At 31.7% G+C, this 16463-nt stretch overlaps 1 protein-coding gene across 2 annotated transcripts in view; it reads left to right on the top strand.

Moving 5' to 3' along the window:
- Positions 1-16463, top strand: part of LOC100165326 (protein muscleblind) — a 179997-nt gene that overhangs the window by 152074 nt on the left and 11460 nt on the right. For both annotated transcript variants that reach the window (XM_001952422.5, XM_029485878.1), the window contains exons 4-5: positions 99-272; positions 10072-10272. In XM_001952422.5, the coding sequence (XP_001952457.1) occupies positions 99-272; positions 10072-10272 (375 nt within the window). The remainder of the gene's footprint in view (positions 1-98; positions 273-10071; positions 10273-16463) is intronic.

The following is a 16463-nucleotide window of genomic DNA, read 5'->3' as shown; positions in this document are numbered from 1 at the left end:
CACATTATGTGTACACCGTTAAATGTTTTATGTTTACCTCTGTTTAACACAATAAGCGAATGTTCAATACTTAATTTATTTATGTTAATGAATTACAGGGCAGGTGTAACCGAGAGAAACCGCCGTGCAAATATTTCCATCCACCGCAGCATCTCAAGGACCAGCTGTTGATAAATGGCCGTAACCACTTGGCCCTAAAGAATGCATTAATGCAGCAAATGACTATGGCTGCTAGTCAACAGATAGTACCAGGGCAAGTTCCTACAGCAGTGGTAAGTTCATTAAACTTGTATATTACTTACGTCCTAAACGCATAAATATAATTTCAGTTAAAGTACACGAATTAATTTATACAGGTGTAATAATGACGCTATATAAAATAATATGTCCACGGGGGGCACATTCGCTTTATTAGATCAGAAAATGTTTCTCTTCTCACATTGTACACACACACTTAACTATAATATGTCCTACATGATGTACGAGCACCCTGCAGAAGGATTTACGATTTATTTAATTACATTTTGGAAGTATAAACATTTTTTTATGTAAAACGAACGATTTAACGATAATATCATATAATCTACATAATCCTTCGCTGATTCAGGTGTATAACGACGTATAATCGCAATTTAGCGCGCATTAATAATTTAGCTATTGTTATTATTATTGGTGCTTGTAAACGTTCGGAATAAATAACATTTGTTTTCAAATATCCACTAATCGGTTTAACTGTCAATAAATAGCATGATGATATTTAGTGAATCGCTGTATTGTATGATAATATTATTATTATAGTTACCTAACTGAGATATACCTATTTACGTTCATTATTGTTCTTGCGAATGGTTTTAATTCGAAATTTCATCGTTAATAATTGAATTGGTCGGTGGTTATGCGATATAGATACAACGTACTTTTAGAAATAATAAAAATATCAGTTAGTAGCAGGTGCAGGTTAATGCATCATGGAATAAAAAACCAAGGAATAAAACCACAAAAAAATCACGAAAATAAAAACCAAATTTGTATATATTTTTTGAATTATTTAAATGTAACATTAGAGAATATATAATTTTAATAACAATTATTATTGATCTGAATATTTTTGTTATCAGAACTAGTGTCTATTAAAATAGTATACAAATTTGGTTTTTATTTTCGTGGGTTTTTAAGTTTTGGTTTTTTTTACATTTATTGTGTTGATATTGAGTTGATTTTGTACAATTAGGATGGCAACATTACAGCATAATATTACTATCATATTATTATAAACTTTTTTATTATAGTGGACGGTTATCAAAAATAATATTGACGGAAGCTTTGGGTAGAGCAAAGGGCACGGATTCATGACGTCGGGTGCAGGTATTATATGCTGTGGGTGGAGTGAAACACCCCGACGTTTAATATTCAATAGGTACTATTGTTCGTTTTTTTCCTGCGATACGAATTATTCGTTACCGTTGCGATTGTCGTACATCCCGAGGGTGAAGTATTACAATAATTTTACGTTGGAAATAGTATGAAGGCAACCCCGCTTTGATTTTTAATTAATCAATGACATTTGTTATAAATTATTATCCTGCCGTGGTTGCATAATGCATATTGTGCTTCTACATATTATTACTATCGTATGGTTTCAGTACGTGCAGTTTACGGTTCCGGTATTATATAGGTAGCACCGATGGTAATAATATTTTCGTTTTTTATCGTTCGTCGTGTCCCAGTTAGATTAACAATTATTTCGTGCGTTTCAATGACAATAGTTTCATCTTTCCCGCTTAAATTTTCAATATTTTTTATTCAATCGCTCAGCCTCAAAACGACAATACGTTGCCACTCCCGCCGAAATAAAAACATAATTTCGAGTACCTGTATTATACAGCAAAACATTCCTGGGAAATCACACAACCCCTGACTAACAGTTTTCCTGCACTCCCACAAAAATATTTATCGTGTACAATACTTTTAGTAGGCAACACATTTTTTTCTTATATCGAGAGTATCACGCCCATCGTGTGATCTATGGCTGTACTTTAAAATCGGGTTTAGTGCATTAAGTACTTAGTACTTACATAAAAAAACTTGAAAATAATTTAAAATTTCTATTAAGTATTTTAATAGTTGAGTTTAGACAGGTCTACAGAAGATGGGTAGATAAGAATAGTATTGGTGGGCGGTTGTGCACGAGTACAATTAATAAGCTGCATTTATATTAGAATTGTGGACTAGATTATTTTCCTCCTAAAATTAGATGCCGATTTCTCCCCACTGTTTTTATTAAAACAAAGAAAAAGATAGGTAATTTCCACTTTCCTCCATTCATTTGTTTAGACTAGAAACATGTCTATTTCCCTTCAAATATTGAAATCATAATACATTAATGTTGTAACTATAACATTTATTTTATTGTTATCATGCATGAAGTTAATACCTTTTTTTATTCTTTCATAAAATAAGACTCTTATTATTAATTAAATGCTAACTAAAAAATGTTCGATAATTTGTACATTATAATTTAAATTTATTACATAATATTTAATGTTTACCATAATATATATAACGCAAAATTATTCTTGGCCAGAAAATGACAGTAACCTATTCAAAGAAATAAGTGTATGCGACAATTTTTTATTTTAATAATGGAGGAAAACGGCCTCGATTTGTCTTTGTTTTTTTTTTCGGAGAAGGAAAATGAACCGTGGAGGAATTTGAGATGCGACCGCCGCGATGGTGGTTTAGCGATTTATCGTTTTTCGCAGGAGCGCCAAGTACGATTTATATCGCTATGAATAATACGAAAATAAAGGGGAAAAGAAAAATAATATAATATTATAATATTACATTTTACGAGAAGCCTCTGTAGTTCCTCTGTGTGTTCCGGCCAGTACGCGTAATGTCAATCGACGTTAATGCGAGTTTGTTGGCGTCCGAGACGAAGGCACGGGGCAACCGATGAGACGTCTTGTCGTTCCAAATCGATACAAACCAATAACTCACCGAAATAAGATGAGACACGCAATCGATATTTTATTTTTTTTTATTATTATTCGTCCCGAAAATTTTGCATCAGCGCCGAATGACTTTGTAAATAATAAAACAAATGGCATATCGAGAGCGTCCAACACCTACCGCTTAAATTCACTTCTATATACTTTTTATCCTAGAAAACGTCATACTTCGTGTTTTTTTTGTTCATAATATGGTCATATGGATGACGCTTGTACACTGCAGAAGTGATGATATTGACCAACTTGCTTTGTTCGTGAGGTAACAATATTTTTTTTAAATTTCATTTAGTTCGGTCATCCGTATAATATTATAATATATTGTCTTTTAATTGAACTCCCACGACGTCGTGAAAGTGTGTATTCAATTATTGAATTGTATCGAAGCGTTTGGCTGTTGATGACAATAGTGATGGAACTAAATAAAAAAAAAATTAACAATCATTATATCAATCAATTATTGTTTATAATGGCTATGACATACAACCAATGTCTGTAAAATATCATATTTTATATTTAAATATTTGAAAGGTAACCATATTAATTATTATTAAAAAAAAAAAAATGAATTGATTGTATTTCTTATGGAACAACATAAAAAAATTTAAATTCGTAAGAATATATGTATATTGTGATCTACATAGTTTAAAACAGTAAACACAATAATTCCAATATTATATTCCATCTGTGTAACGTAAACTCTGAAAATGTTCAATGTATGTTGATATATTATCATATTCAACCTATCCATTCCTCTGCTTGAAAAAACAAATACCAGGACCAATGAGGGGGAGACTTGACCTCCTGGCTATTCCACTGCAGGTTAAAAACGCAATGATGAGAAACTCCCACTTTTTCTGCGAGTTGTTAAACTCGAGATGATTTGTTCAAAAATTCTGATGTATTGAAATCGGAATTCAAACGAATAGTTCGTGAATTATTCTACTACGCATGTAAGATCTAAAGTTTATGGTTTATTGAATATTTGAATATAGTATTATAATGTATAGCTTGGTACCTATATGGGTAATACATAAAACATAAAATGGATGTTGATCAGTAATTTTTACTCTGCATCAGTTTTTCTTATTTTTTTTTTCTTCAAATAATATGTTTTATGTATAACCCATGTTTGGCTATAGTTTTGGTCGAGGATGATAACAATAGTTATAAAAATATAACAATCAATATGGTAACAAAAGCTAGAAAGCGGCCGTATGTGCATGTCTTCTAATACTTCGTCGGTCCAGTTGTGGTATAGAGGAGGTACTTCTGTCCCGCAGCTCATGTTTATTTTGTAATAATATATATTTGAATAGTTGGCATTACATTTTCTTTTTAATGAATATTTTGTTAAATAAGCAATAAACATCTCTCAGTTAATCTCATACGAATTATCTGCTACATTATAGTACTGCAGTGTCCAATAAATTCCGGTATACGAAACAAAATGTACTATACATATTAAGTACATAGGTACTTAACTGACTAAGTAGTCATTATCCCATACATAAATTGAATAAAGTGAAGCTCAGAATCTACTCTTCTTGATTTTATTAAGTCATTTTACATCAGCGTTTTCAAAAAAAAAGAAAAAAAGACTCAACTAATGATTCACAGACAAAAATGAGATCTACATATTTTGGAAAAACGCCACTGCAGTTATGTTATACAATAATACCTATTCGGTCTTTTGATGCTGTCACAAATTTAAGTATTTGAACATCCTGTCTTTGTATACTTTATATTAGTACCTACCCACTTTATTTGCTTTTTTTATGCGTTGGTACCCACCTACTTAAAATGTCCAAAAATCAGAATTATAATAAATAACGCACTATATTCAAGCATGAGAATGGGGTGAGCTGAATGGTAAGACAAATCACGTCTTATATATACCTACCTGCTACAGAATAAATTATTATAATACATATTATTATACGGCGTCTGATGATAATAATAAATAATAATAAATTCGAGTGATGTTTCACTGATCGGGAGGGGGTGGGGGTGGGGTGGACCCCGCGGTATATGTACATAATAATAATATGACGAATGTTCGATGAACGCGACTTACGAGGGATAGCCGAATACAAAATACACACCCACACACATACACACATATATATAGGTAATTCACGAAGGCGCTCGTCGAGGAAACGGTCTCCTCGCACCCGTCGAATCAGACTCCGTCGTCGTACGTGAAAAAAATACCGATTTTATTATTACTATTTTTTCTTTTACAACGAATAAAACAAACCGGACGTGAGATTCGCCCTTATCGCGGACCGCAATACATAGACGAGCACTGATTACATGATTTTTCACAGACGTCGAACGGGGTGGCGGCAGCGGCGGGATTATACACCCCACGCGCGCCCCATCATCCCGTATAAAATAAAAATTTATCGAATTGTTTGTTTCCGTCTATCGATCCGGCATGTGAAATGAAATGCCAGTATTCAGCGGCACGCCAAACGGGGGTTTGGTGGCTATAGCAGTTGGTCGATGGTCCTATATCTCCCTCTTCTTCGTAGTCGTAGTCGTTATTCTATATTATTATTATGTACGTATGACCTATCCTTTACATTTGCAGCTCGGGAAAATGTTTTATTTCGTTTTTCTATTGTTCCAATATGATTATTTTCATTATTATTTTAGTCGTTTCACAAGTCAATAATAATATTCAATGTATAATAATATAATAGGAATACAATATACATTATTATACTCGTGTGACATGGGTATTGCTTGCTAGACACGTATCACCAATGACGATGATATCGAAGCGATGGGCGCGCGTGCTGTGTCACTATAAAATTATTTTCTCCGTTGTCCAAGACATAATAATGATATTAAAATATTGTCGTTGTCGTTAAAATATTATTATTATTATTATTGTACTCACGTATAAACAATATTAAAACTTGGCTTATCAGACGTCATCATTATTTCCTCGCTAATCGATTCATTTTTTTCTGTTTTAAATACAACCTTATAAGATTAGTATAATTTATGTACTGTCTCATACAATCGGGTTGAAATAAATGTACATGGCGTTTCGAAATCGATCTACAACGATAGGTGGTAAAAAACATAGAAATTAATATTGGTGTATATAAAGAAAAACAAACGTCCCCTTAGACCCTTTTGCTGCCAAGCTAATATATCGCACGATAAACCTATATAACTATAATATTATACGAAACGATATACGTGTAGTTCATAAACTAAGATTAACCATAGATATCTAGTTTATCTCAATTCGTGACGTAGATTTATTATTTTTCGTCACAAATATACAAACATTGCGTACACATATAGACACAGCATTGTTATGACCGCACAAATGGTGGTTAAGACCATAATAATATTATAGACCATGTACCAGCCTTGTGAATTCCACGATAGCTAGTGGTAGTATGAATTATAAAGTATAGTAAATAACTATAAAATAACTATATGATAATAATATAATATCAAATAATATGAAATAACTCTCCGTGCGTGCATCGGTCAGATTTCGGTTTCTCAGCACTTAACCTCCATCTATCTCGACACATAATATTGTAATGTTAGTAATATAGGCAGGGCCGGTCTTTGAGTCTATATGGGCATAGCTGGTGTATATCTAGACATTTTTTTCATGTCGTGTAGCTCAAAAATACATGGAGCCAAGTGGCGATTTATGCTATTCGACACACAGATTTGGAAAAAAAAATTATTATCACTCAAAAGAAACCGCCACCGCAACATTATTGATATCATATTTGCACGTCGTCGTGTCTTGTCAAATTTCGCTGCAGGTTGTGCGTGTGCATGATAGAAACGACCTGTATAGAAGACACTACACCTATACATATGACTATATTAATATGATTATGATTTATGAGTAATGACTGTTATCGTTATTACATTATAATATTTTCTATACGATAGTTAGGCGTATTTCTCGTTGAAATTTTAACGACAGCCAAATCAAATGCTATCGTACCTAATAATAGTAATAATAATACAGCACTCGTCGTTTATAGTTTTACGTCGTATGTCGCGGCGATATATCCGGCGATTTCCGTTCACGCATAATTGCACAAAATGTCCTCGCGAATAATAATAATAATAATAATTGTATGTGGCTCGTAATCACCGGAGAAGGAATGTGAAGCGAAAGTGTGTGTGCGTGTGTGTGTGTGTGTGTGTGTGTGAGAGAGAGAGAAAGACAATGGTCGATGATTTATACGTCCGCCGCGTCACGCGACACGCGACCTTTTAAGCAATGCGTTTTCTGCGCTCGATTTCAGCCGAGTTGGTATTAATTATTTTCGGTTTTAGGTGCTCGGAATGTGAGCACAGTGCACTACCGTATATACGCACACACAGAGGCATACAGGCACGCACACTCACATCAATTTCATTATTAAAGTCGGCATACCGTCGCGTTGTTATTATATTTTTTTATATAGACCGTCCGTTGTCGCAGTGGCGCCAGTGGCGGCGCCCGCCGGGTCCACCTTGATAAAATATATTGCATGACTGTATGAAAAATTAAAAATAAATGTTGGTTTAGTTAGGTATTATACAAACTATATACTAACACATTAGTTTTAAGATATTATTATATTGTATCTATACTATTCGAAAAGAGCATTTATATGTCAAAGTTCAAAAAATAAATAACTTCAAGAACTTCGGGTGCGGCGTTAATAAATTATTACGCAGTATCGGCGGGATATAGATAAAACTAATAACATAATATGAATATAATTCGATGTACCTGACAACCACCGTTATTGCACTGCGGGTCGCGGGTCGCTAAATGCTGAAATTCGGAACAAAATAATATAAAAACGACGGCGGACGCCTCGAAAAAATAATAAATCGGCCACGAACAGCCGGCCGGCCCGCCGCTGCAACTAGGTTACTGCAATAGTTCTGGCGCCGCCACTGACTCCGCCGACGAAGTAATGTATTATCATTATTATTATACGATTAAATTGTTACGATTTACGATATAATATTTTATAGTATCACGACACATTCGGCATTGTGTGGCCATAAAAAAATACATATAAAAAAAAAATACGCGAAAAACGCACCCGAATCGATTTTCCACCGCAGTACAACGAATGATGGCCGATAACAAACACGATCGTATAATGTAATATTCGCACGCATGTGGGTGTTTTGGAAGGGGTGTGGATGGGCGTGTGTGTGTGTGTGTGTGTGTGTGTGTGTGTGTGTGTTCCTTAACCGGTATTTGAAAAGTTCCTTCTAAAGTGAAACTCATTCCTGCCGTAGTAGTACAGTACGCGCGGCATTGTTCGCAGGCAGAAAAAATAGCTAGGTACCTATAGTCCGTCTTTTCGATCCTTTAAATTAAGTTACCGCCGAGACTCGGTTTATATACCAAATTGTACCTTCCTACTATAGGTATATTACATTATGTTGTTTTCGATTTTATCGCACCAGTCTCGGTATCTGGGGCGGGGTTTTTTTTCCCCGATGCAAATCATAAGTATCAACCTATCTATATAGTATTATTATCTATATCCCTGGAAAGCTTTGTGAATTTTCGATAAGACCATTTAAGCTATTCTATATACATCGTTATATACGTCCGTGCAAACAAAACGTTTCTCCGGTATTATTATATCGGTAATACCTACAAATTTTTCAGCAGAGTAAAGAAAAAAGCATTTTTCATCATTCATGAATGTTTTTGGTAAATATATTTTATAAGGTATAATCGAATTTTGATTTGGGAGCAAATTTAATTTGCTATCAACTCGAAATGAATCCATGTAACCCTACGGGGACTAAAAATAATGTTATTGACTAAGATGTATAATAATACATTTAATTCAAAATAGATTCAGACTGTACGTTAAGTACACGAAATTACGAAAACTTTTTTTTTTATTAAGTAATCGTGTATTTGAGTCAATACTTTTTCGATGTAGATATCGTGTAATTTACTATATCGATATTTGAAATAATTATGTCGTTGGCCTCACTAAGTCTAACATAAATACTTAAATATTATTCGTAATATATATATAATATATATCGGAATACTTTTAAATAATATTCATTGCAAGTATTAATTTTAATACTGCATTATTATTTATTCTATAAAATCCTTTCAAATTTAATAAAAATCATATTTAAATTATGTTTAGAATAACTGTGATTGATCAATTTACAATGAACTGAATAAACGTATTATAATAAATAATTTTACAGATATTAATTTAGTGACTATTTTTGAATAGACATTAATTGTCTTTCTTCAAAAAATATTATATTAAATATTATTCTTTTATAAATAGTATGCATTAATACTTATCAATAGTCTTAAAATATGCGCGGTATATAAATGTTGTACATATAGTTAAAGCATTTTTATTTGAGCTTTGTTAAATTATTTTATTATTTACGAGTACTTATTTCTAAGTATCTACCTTAGCATTTTAATTATTGACTTTTGTAAATGTATGATCAATTAATTTTAGGTAGTGTGGTGCTTTCGTTAAAATAACAATCGTAATTCACATATTATACAATATAATATGTCGATAAAAGTTCGCACTGTCAAAGCTTTATCGAACAGGATTATAATAAATAACAGCTGCGGTGTGTACTTATTAAAAATGAATCGACGTCTATCGCTTAATATTTTATAACCTATAATGCAGTATTTTAAAAATATTCACTTATTTAGGATTACTTTACTACTATCATAAAATCAATAAAGTATTCTAAATACTTATAAACCGCCGCGGCTAAGGATACGATCTCGTGCGCGGTCGAATTATATCATTGAATCCGATTTGCAGAAATCCTATTATCATAATAATATTATGTGTACACAATAACATTATACTCAGCCAATAATAATATAATAATAATATTGTACCTACATGAATATAATAATATAATATATTATTTTAAATACTTTATATAACGTCGTGTCCAACAATAACATAATATTATATTATTTTATAACTACCTTAAGTATAATATTATTCGATTTTTTTTATCGTTGTGTTTTTCTCATTCGCAGGCAACGCCAACAGCATATTTGACCGGAATCCCTGGCGCGAGTACCCAGGTCGGCAACACTTACACGCCATACTTTAGCGCCGCCGGCCCGTTGATTGGACCGACCACGATAATCACGTCAGACCCGAACAATCCGCTGGCCATGGCCGTGCAGCAGACAATGGTTACACAACAGAAAATGCCTAGGAACGACCGTCTAGACGTTAGTAAAATATAAAAAGCAAAACCCTTTTTCACATTGCCTACCTACCTAGTCCTACCTTAGTAACGTCTTTATTAATAATTATTTAGGTACTTACACTACTTTTGGTTTTCCGCCTGGTTATCAAAAAAAAAAAAAAGCATGACCGCGGGATCAAACTATAATATTATCATTATTATAACTGATCTTTTAGCTAAACATTTTTATTTTTATTTTCGATTCTTTTATTAGCTAATACGTTTTCTCACAATACGTGACGTTGATTTTGTTATTTTGTTATATTTTATTTATTAGACTTTAAAATTAATTATTATTACTATATACATATTATTATTATACCGTTATTATCACCTATTTTATATAGGTACTTACCTTTATAATATATTATATAGAAGCTTTTTATATATAATATTATACAATTATATGCATACTTCTAATACTTACACACCACTTCTATAGTACGTAGGTACACATAGGTACCTTATATTGATAATTAACAATATATAGATATTTTCATCGTGCCGCGTGATTGTTGATTATAATATGAACATTAATAACTTTTGTATCGCTAAACAAACTCGCATCAGCCGATGAACATTTAAGTTGTTTGATTGTTTTTATTATTATTATTATTATTATTATTATTTTTCAACTTTTAACGTCCTCGTAGATTTGTACGATGCCGTTGGCAAAGTTATGTTTCTATTGCTTATCTGATAAAAATCGTATTATCGTTAATGCGACAAAAGTTTTTATATTTAGCGCACACCTTTTTATTTCTTTGTTGTACTACTATAATATAGGTGCATAATATTATTATGACTATAGGTACCTACTATAGTTACTGCGATTGTCGTGTGGCTTTTATCTAATTAATTTTTACATTAACTTACGTATCACGAGGATCTGAAAAAGGTATCATGGACATACAGATTTTATACAATATCAACTCTGTGCAATAATCTAATACCATATTATAGTAATTGTACCAACATTTAAAGTGCATTTCGATGATTCGATCCTGTTGTTTATTCTTTATACCAATTGTGTCAAAATGATAGGTCCATCTAAAATTCAATAATTTTTCGTTTAATAATATTATAATATTATGTTTTACCTATAGACTATAATATAATGTAATAGCTGGTACCTTCTACTATACATGTTTATTTTTTAAGTAAATCTTATCCCGGAAAGTCCAAACTTCATAGGAAATTGTTTTCCAACTACAACAATTATTTTAATCTATAAAATATGTTCAATAGGGAACATTTTAATATGAACTATACCTAATCGAAGAATATCGAACGTGTTATTCTGTATTCGTTAATATTACAATTACTTGAAGTCACACTATTTGATGAGTACAGACAAGTTGTAGTCCAAAAAAATCACTTTGTATATACAAATAAATCGATATTTTTCTCATCAAATGACTCGTACGGCGTCATTAATATGCATTTCCAGTTGACTGCTTTCTCGCCAAAATGTAATTTATTCAATGATCCTGAAATGTATTTCCTCATTTCTAATTATAAATAATATATACATATAATATATTTATCGAAAATTAATATAATGCTTAAATATAATCTCAGTAACTTTTGATAAATGTGTAAACCATCATAAATAACAATAACTAAAAATTATTATAAATTGGACCGGTAAATACGAACTAAAATCAATTGCCGTTCTTAAATAACATCAATATTTTACATTATACAAACAATTATTAAATGAGTAAATAACGTTATATCTTGGGAAATACCAAAAAAATCAATATTCAATTGCTGTTATCCCCGTATCGTCACAAAAAACATTATTTTAAAAACACACCATCATCAGTTATATTGGATTAAGCTCGTGAAAATATTTTTAAATATATTACGCCCAATCGTACTACATAATATGTGACAATAATATAACCGACAACCGTAAACTTGGTTTTTTTTTATCACATAAACCTAATCGATAACGAACGGAACAAAAAACATTATTAAAAATAATCACAAACGACACGCAGTAATGTACCTTACGTTTTTAAATTCTTCCGGGTACCTATATAAAATATATACTTAATATTATAATACCGCGGAACGAAACAATTTGTAAACTGAAGCCAACAACAATGCAAAAAGTTACTCACACTTTATATATTATATATTATTACTATAGGTATATACCTACACCGACACATCGCGTAACACCCTCCGGCCGCATGAACTCCGGTCCGGCTTATTTACGTGACCCTGGGCATACCGACTCGATACACGTGATATATAACCCACCAATTTATTTTGGCATTAGTAACTTTTCCCACCCGTAACGTTTGAACTGCGCTGCAGCAGATAGGGAGGGTCACGCCGTCGTGGCTGAATCTGTTGCCCGGGCCAACGTCGAGCAACATATAGATATTATTCGTATTGTTATCACCGCGTGCTCTTATACCGACCAGAAATCCTATTCCCACCATGCCCGAGTACCAACAACTAATAGTAATTAATCGAAAAACCTCTACGCGCTGATACCTGTGTGTGTGTGGGGAGGGTTATTTTTAAAGCCTCCTCGACACGATTCCTTTCCATTTGGTCGGCTTATAGAACTGTTTCGCCCGTGGATTTTCCGATCGCTATAATTGGGCTCGAAAAGGATTTATAAAAACGACTTTAATTATTTTTTTTCCTATTAAAAATCAGACGTGTGCGTTACTCATAATATATAAACACCCAGTGTTCGGACTTATCTAGATAAATTTGTCTAGATGAATATCTAGAAAATTATTTGTTCATCTTAGATAATTTTTTTACTAATCTAAATAAATTCATCTGTATATATTTTTTATTGATAAAAATCCCAACATTGTATAAACGCATTTAAATATTTATACAGATTCTCAAACCAAGTTTATTGTTTATAAATAATGTAATTATTTTTATTTATATCATTATTATTATTATTATTATTATTATGTCCCTAGTGCCCAACTAAAATATACCTAAATTTAAAACCCATTTAAAAAAAATTTTTATCTTTTTTATCTAGATAAAAAAATATTTATCTTTATATTTATTTAGATAAATATGAGTTAAGTTATGTTTTATATCTATCTAGATACATTTGAGTTGTATTATCTTTATCTTTATCTAGATAAAAATTACTTATCTAATCCGAACACTATAAGCACCAGGGAAATCGCGCTGCCGTACAGTCGGTTTGAAATGAATATTGTGTTAAATTTGTATTCGATTTAAAATCTCCCTTTACTTGATGTAATCAGGCTATAAAAAACATTATAAAACATTAATTTAATCATATAATATTTTCAAAAAACATTTTTACGGAAACTTTATAAAAATATCAAGTCAACATTTTTATGCAATCATAATATAATACAATTTTTTGTTATAATGAGAAGAAAATATTTATAAAATATTATTAGTCAAATATTCATTATTCAAACGCTGAAATATTCACAAAATATTATGCTGTGTAAGTGAATCTGGTGATCTTAAAATAAATATATTTTTTTTAATACGGCGATTGATCGAATGATGAACGTTTTGACCAGAATTTCTATATTAATTATATTTCATATTATTATTATTTAACCACGGTTATCCATTATTCAGTGACCACAATATTATGGTCGTGCTAGGTTAAAGTATAACATTGTAAAATCCTGTCACACGTTATAAGTGTTCGGCCTTATAGCTTGTACATGCTGTGTAATATGCAATAGGTATACCTATTTATACCCACGATGTATAAATATAATATAATATATATCCATTCGCCGTGCAGATATACATATTATATTATGTTCAATAAACTATAAATAACCGAGTTAACTGATGAGATATTGATCCGTTAAACATGTAATAGGAATAAAAGATATAAACGCAAAGTCAATACTGAAAAAAATATGACAAATTAGTGGCGAGTGTCAGTGCGCAAGATGAAATCATAAATTTGGAAATCGAAATGTGAACCACTATTATTAAGTATTTATCGGCTTACATTAATAATAATAATTGGAGAGGGGAAGTTTATAAAATTGAAATAAGAATATAATATATATATCAGTATATAAGAAAAGGCGGGGTGGTTAAAGAGCAGGTTCAGGACAAGGACGAGATTTAGTGCACGCAAGTGAGTCGTTGAGGTTTGTAAATAATATATACGAATAATATATCAAAATTAATGGTGGTTTATTGAGATAGTAGGTACCTATACGAAAAACAAACCTTCGAAACCTAGCTCGTGCCGTTAATGACCTAACTTATTTCTGAATCTCGTCCAACCGATTTATCTCTCCGTTGCATATAAATATTGTAAAATATAATATTGTATTGTATATACTACCTACTATATGACGTGTTAATCGCGTGAGTTCACACTTTCGTATCTGGACTGAACCGCAGCTGTATATATTGTTGTCGTTCTCTCGGCAATTATATTTTTTTCTCGTGCAAATATAATATAATACTCACTGCACACGGCGCGGCGTCCATAACACCTACAGCCGCCACATCGAAAACCGCATCGAAATAATATTTTCAAAGCGGTTGTATAGTAATAATAATATAATATGTGCTTGACGTTCGAGTTCAAAATCAACCCTCGACCGCGGAGGTCCTTTGATTTCAGCGGTGTAGGCCGAACAAGTATTGCTACGCCGTAAGTATTATTATGTAATACGCACATAATAAATATAATATTCGCTCAGTTTGGTTCCACATCAAAAATTATCGCACCAAGAGCAAAATACCGTTAAAATAAATATGTATACATACGTACTCGGAGCACTTCCTTTCATCATTATTATAACACGTGCCTGGCGTCGCATAAACCGTTTAGGTTATAAGAATATTAATAGCAAATTAAAAATACCGACGACCATACATAACGCATTATGCGGAAGAACCATCAACGTCGAGGGTCGCAGAATGTATACACACATACATATAATGTATGAGATGACCAATTAACCCGGGTTTAATTAAAATGCCATCAGATCCTGTCCTGAACAAACAACGACAAAAACGACGACGTACATTGTATATATATGAACGGACTTGCATAAATCAAATGCGAGTTTAAACTTTGAACCAAAGTGATGTTGCTCATACTCACGGTGACGTATGCAAACACTGAAATAACAGTTCGGGAGTGTCTTAAAAGATATTGTACCTACATCGTTTATAGGTAGATACAATTAAAAAATAATATTATAATATTGTCGGTGAACTGACTGTGGATTATTCGAATCAACCTCAAATATGTACCGCCGGAGTTGGGATTATTTTTAAATATAATAAACTATATTATATTAATATCTACCTAACTATCAGCTACCAAAGCAATAGATGATAATATTTTGTTTAAAGAAAAAATTGCAATAAACATAATATTGATTATAGTCTCGAATCTGGCGCCTACCGAGTAAACAGTCGAATACACGACTTACAATTTTCGTGGTATATGAGACTAAAAATTATTTAAAATTAAAAGTATAAAAACTTTTAAAACTCATCTTAATATATAATAATTATTATATTACAATGTAAATGTAACATTTTATACATGAAACAAATTGTATTTCGTCTACTTTAGTTGGAATGAAGGTTTTTATTTTTCGAAAATCGTATTTAAGAGTCCCTTGTTCCAATAACTCAATAAGTGGAATAAAACAAAAAAATTATAAACCATACTGATAAGTGGGAAAAATATTCGACACTAAATAAACGTACAGATATACTTTCTCGGAACTACTGTGGACCACTCGGAATATTTATTGGTCCGGAACCAGGAGCTTACACTTTGCAATATAGAAACACTATTACGGGGAACTGTTATAATATATATATATTTTTTTTTGTAAAAATTTCGCTTCTCCTTCATTAATAGAGGAATAATGGAGAAATATCCTGTAGACGTAACTGTAACCGACAACTTCTGAACAGGCATGGAGGACATTTTTTTTCGTTATAAAAAAGAGCGAGACAAATAATATTATTGACTATAATTCTAAAATTTGAATATTCAGTTTTATCGAGAATTCAGTTTTATACCTATACCTAGGTCCCCTACCTGATTTTAATTTAAAATAATGTTTTTAAAACATTGATGTTTCAGTTACTCAACAGAGTGAATCTTATTTACCCAATACCCAAATTAACCCTTAGCATAAA

Source organism: Acyrthosiphon pisum, chromosome X (genome assembly GCF_005508785.2).
Source record: "Acyrthosiphon pisum isolate AL4f chromosome X, pea_aphid_22Mar2018_4r6ur, whole genome shotgun sequence".
In the NCBI taxonomy this organism is placed as follows: Eukaryota; Metazoa; Arthropoda; class Insecta; order Hemiptera; family Aphididae; genus Acyrthosiphon; species Acyrthosiphon pisum.
The sequence above is the reverse complement of the archived record's forward strand: the minus strand, read 5'-3'. Positions and strand labels throughout refer to the sequence as shown.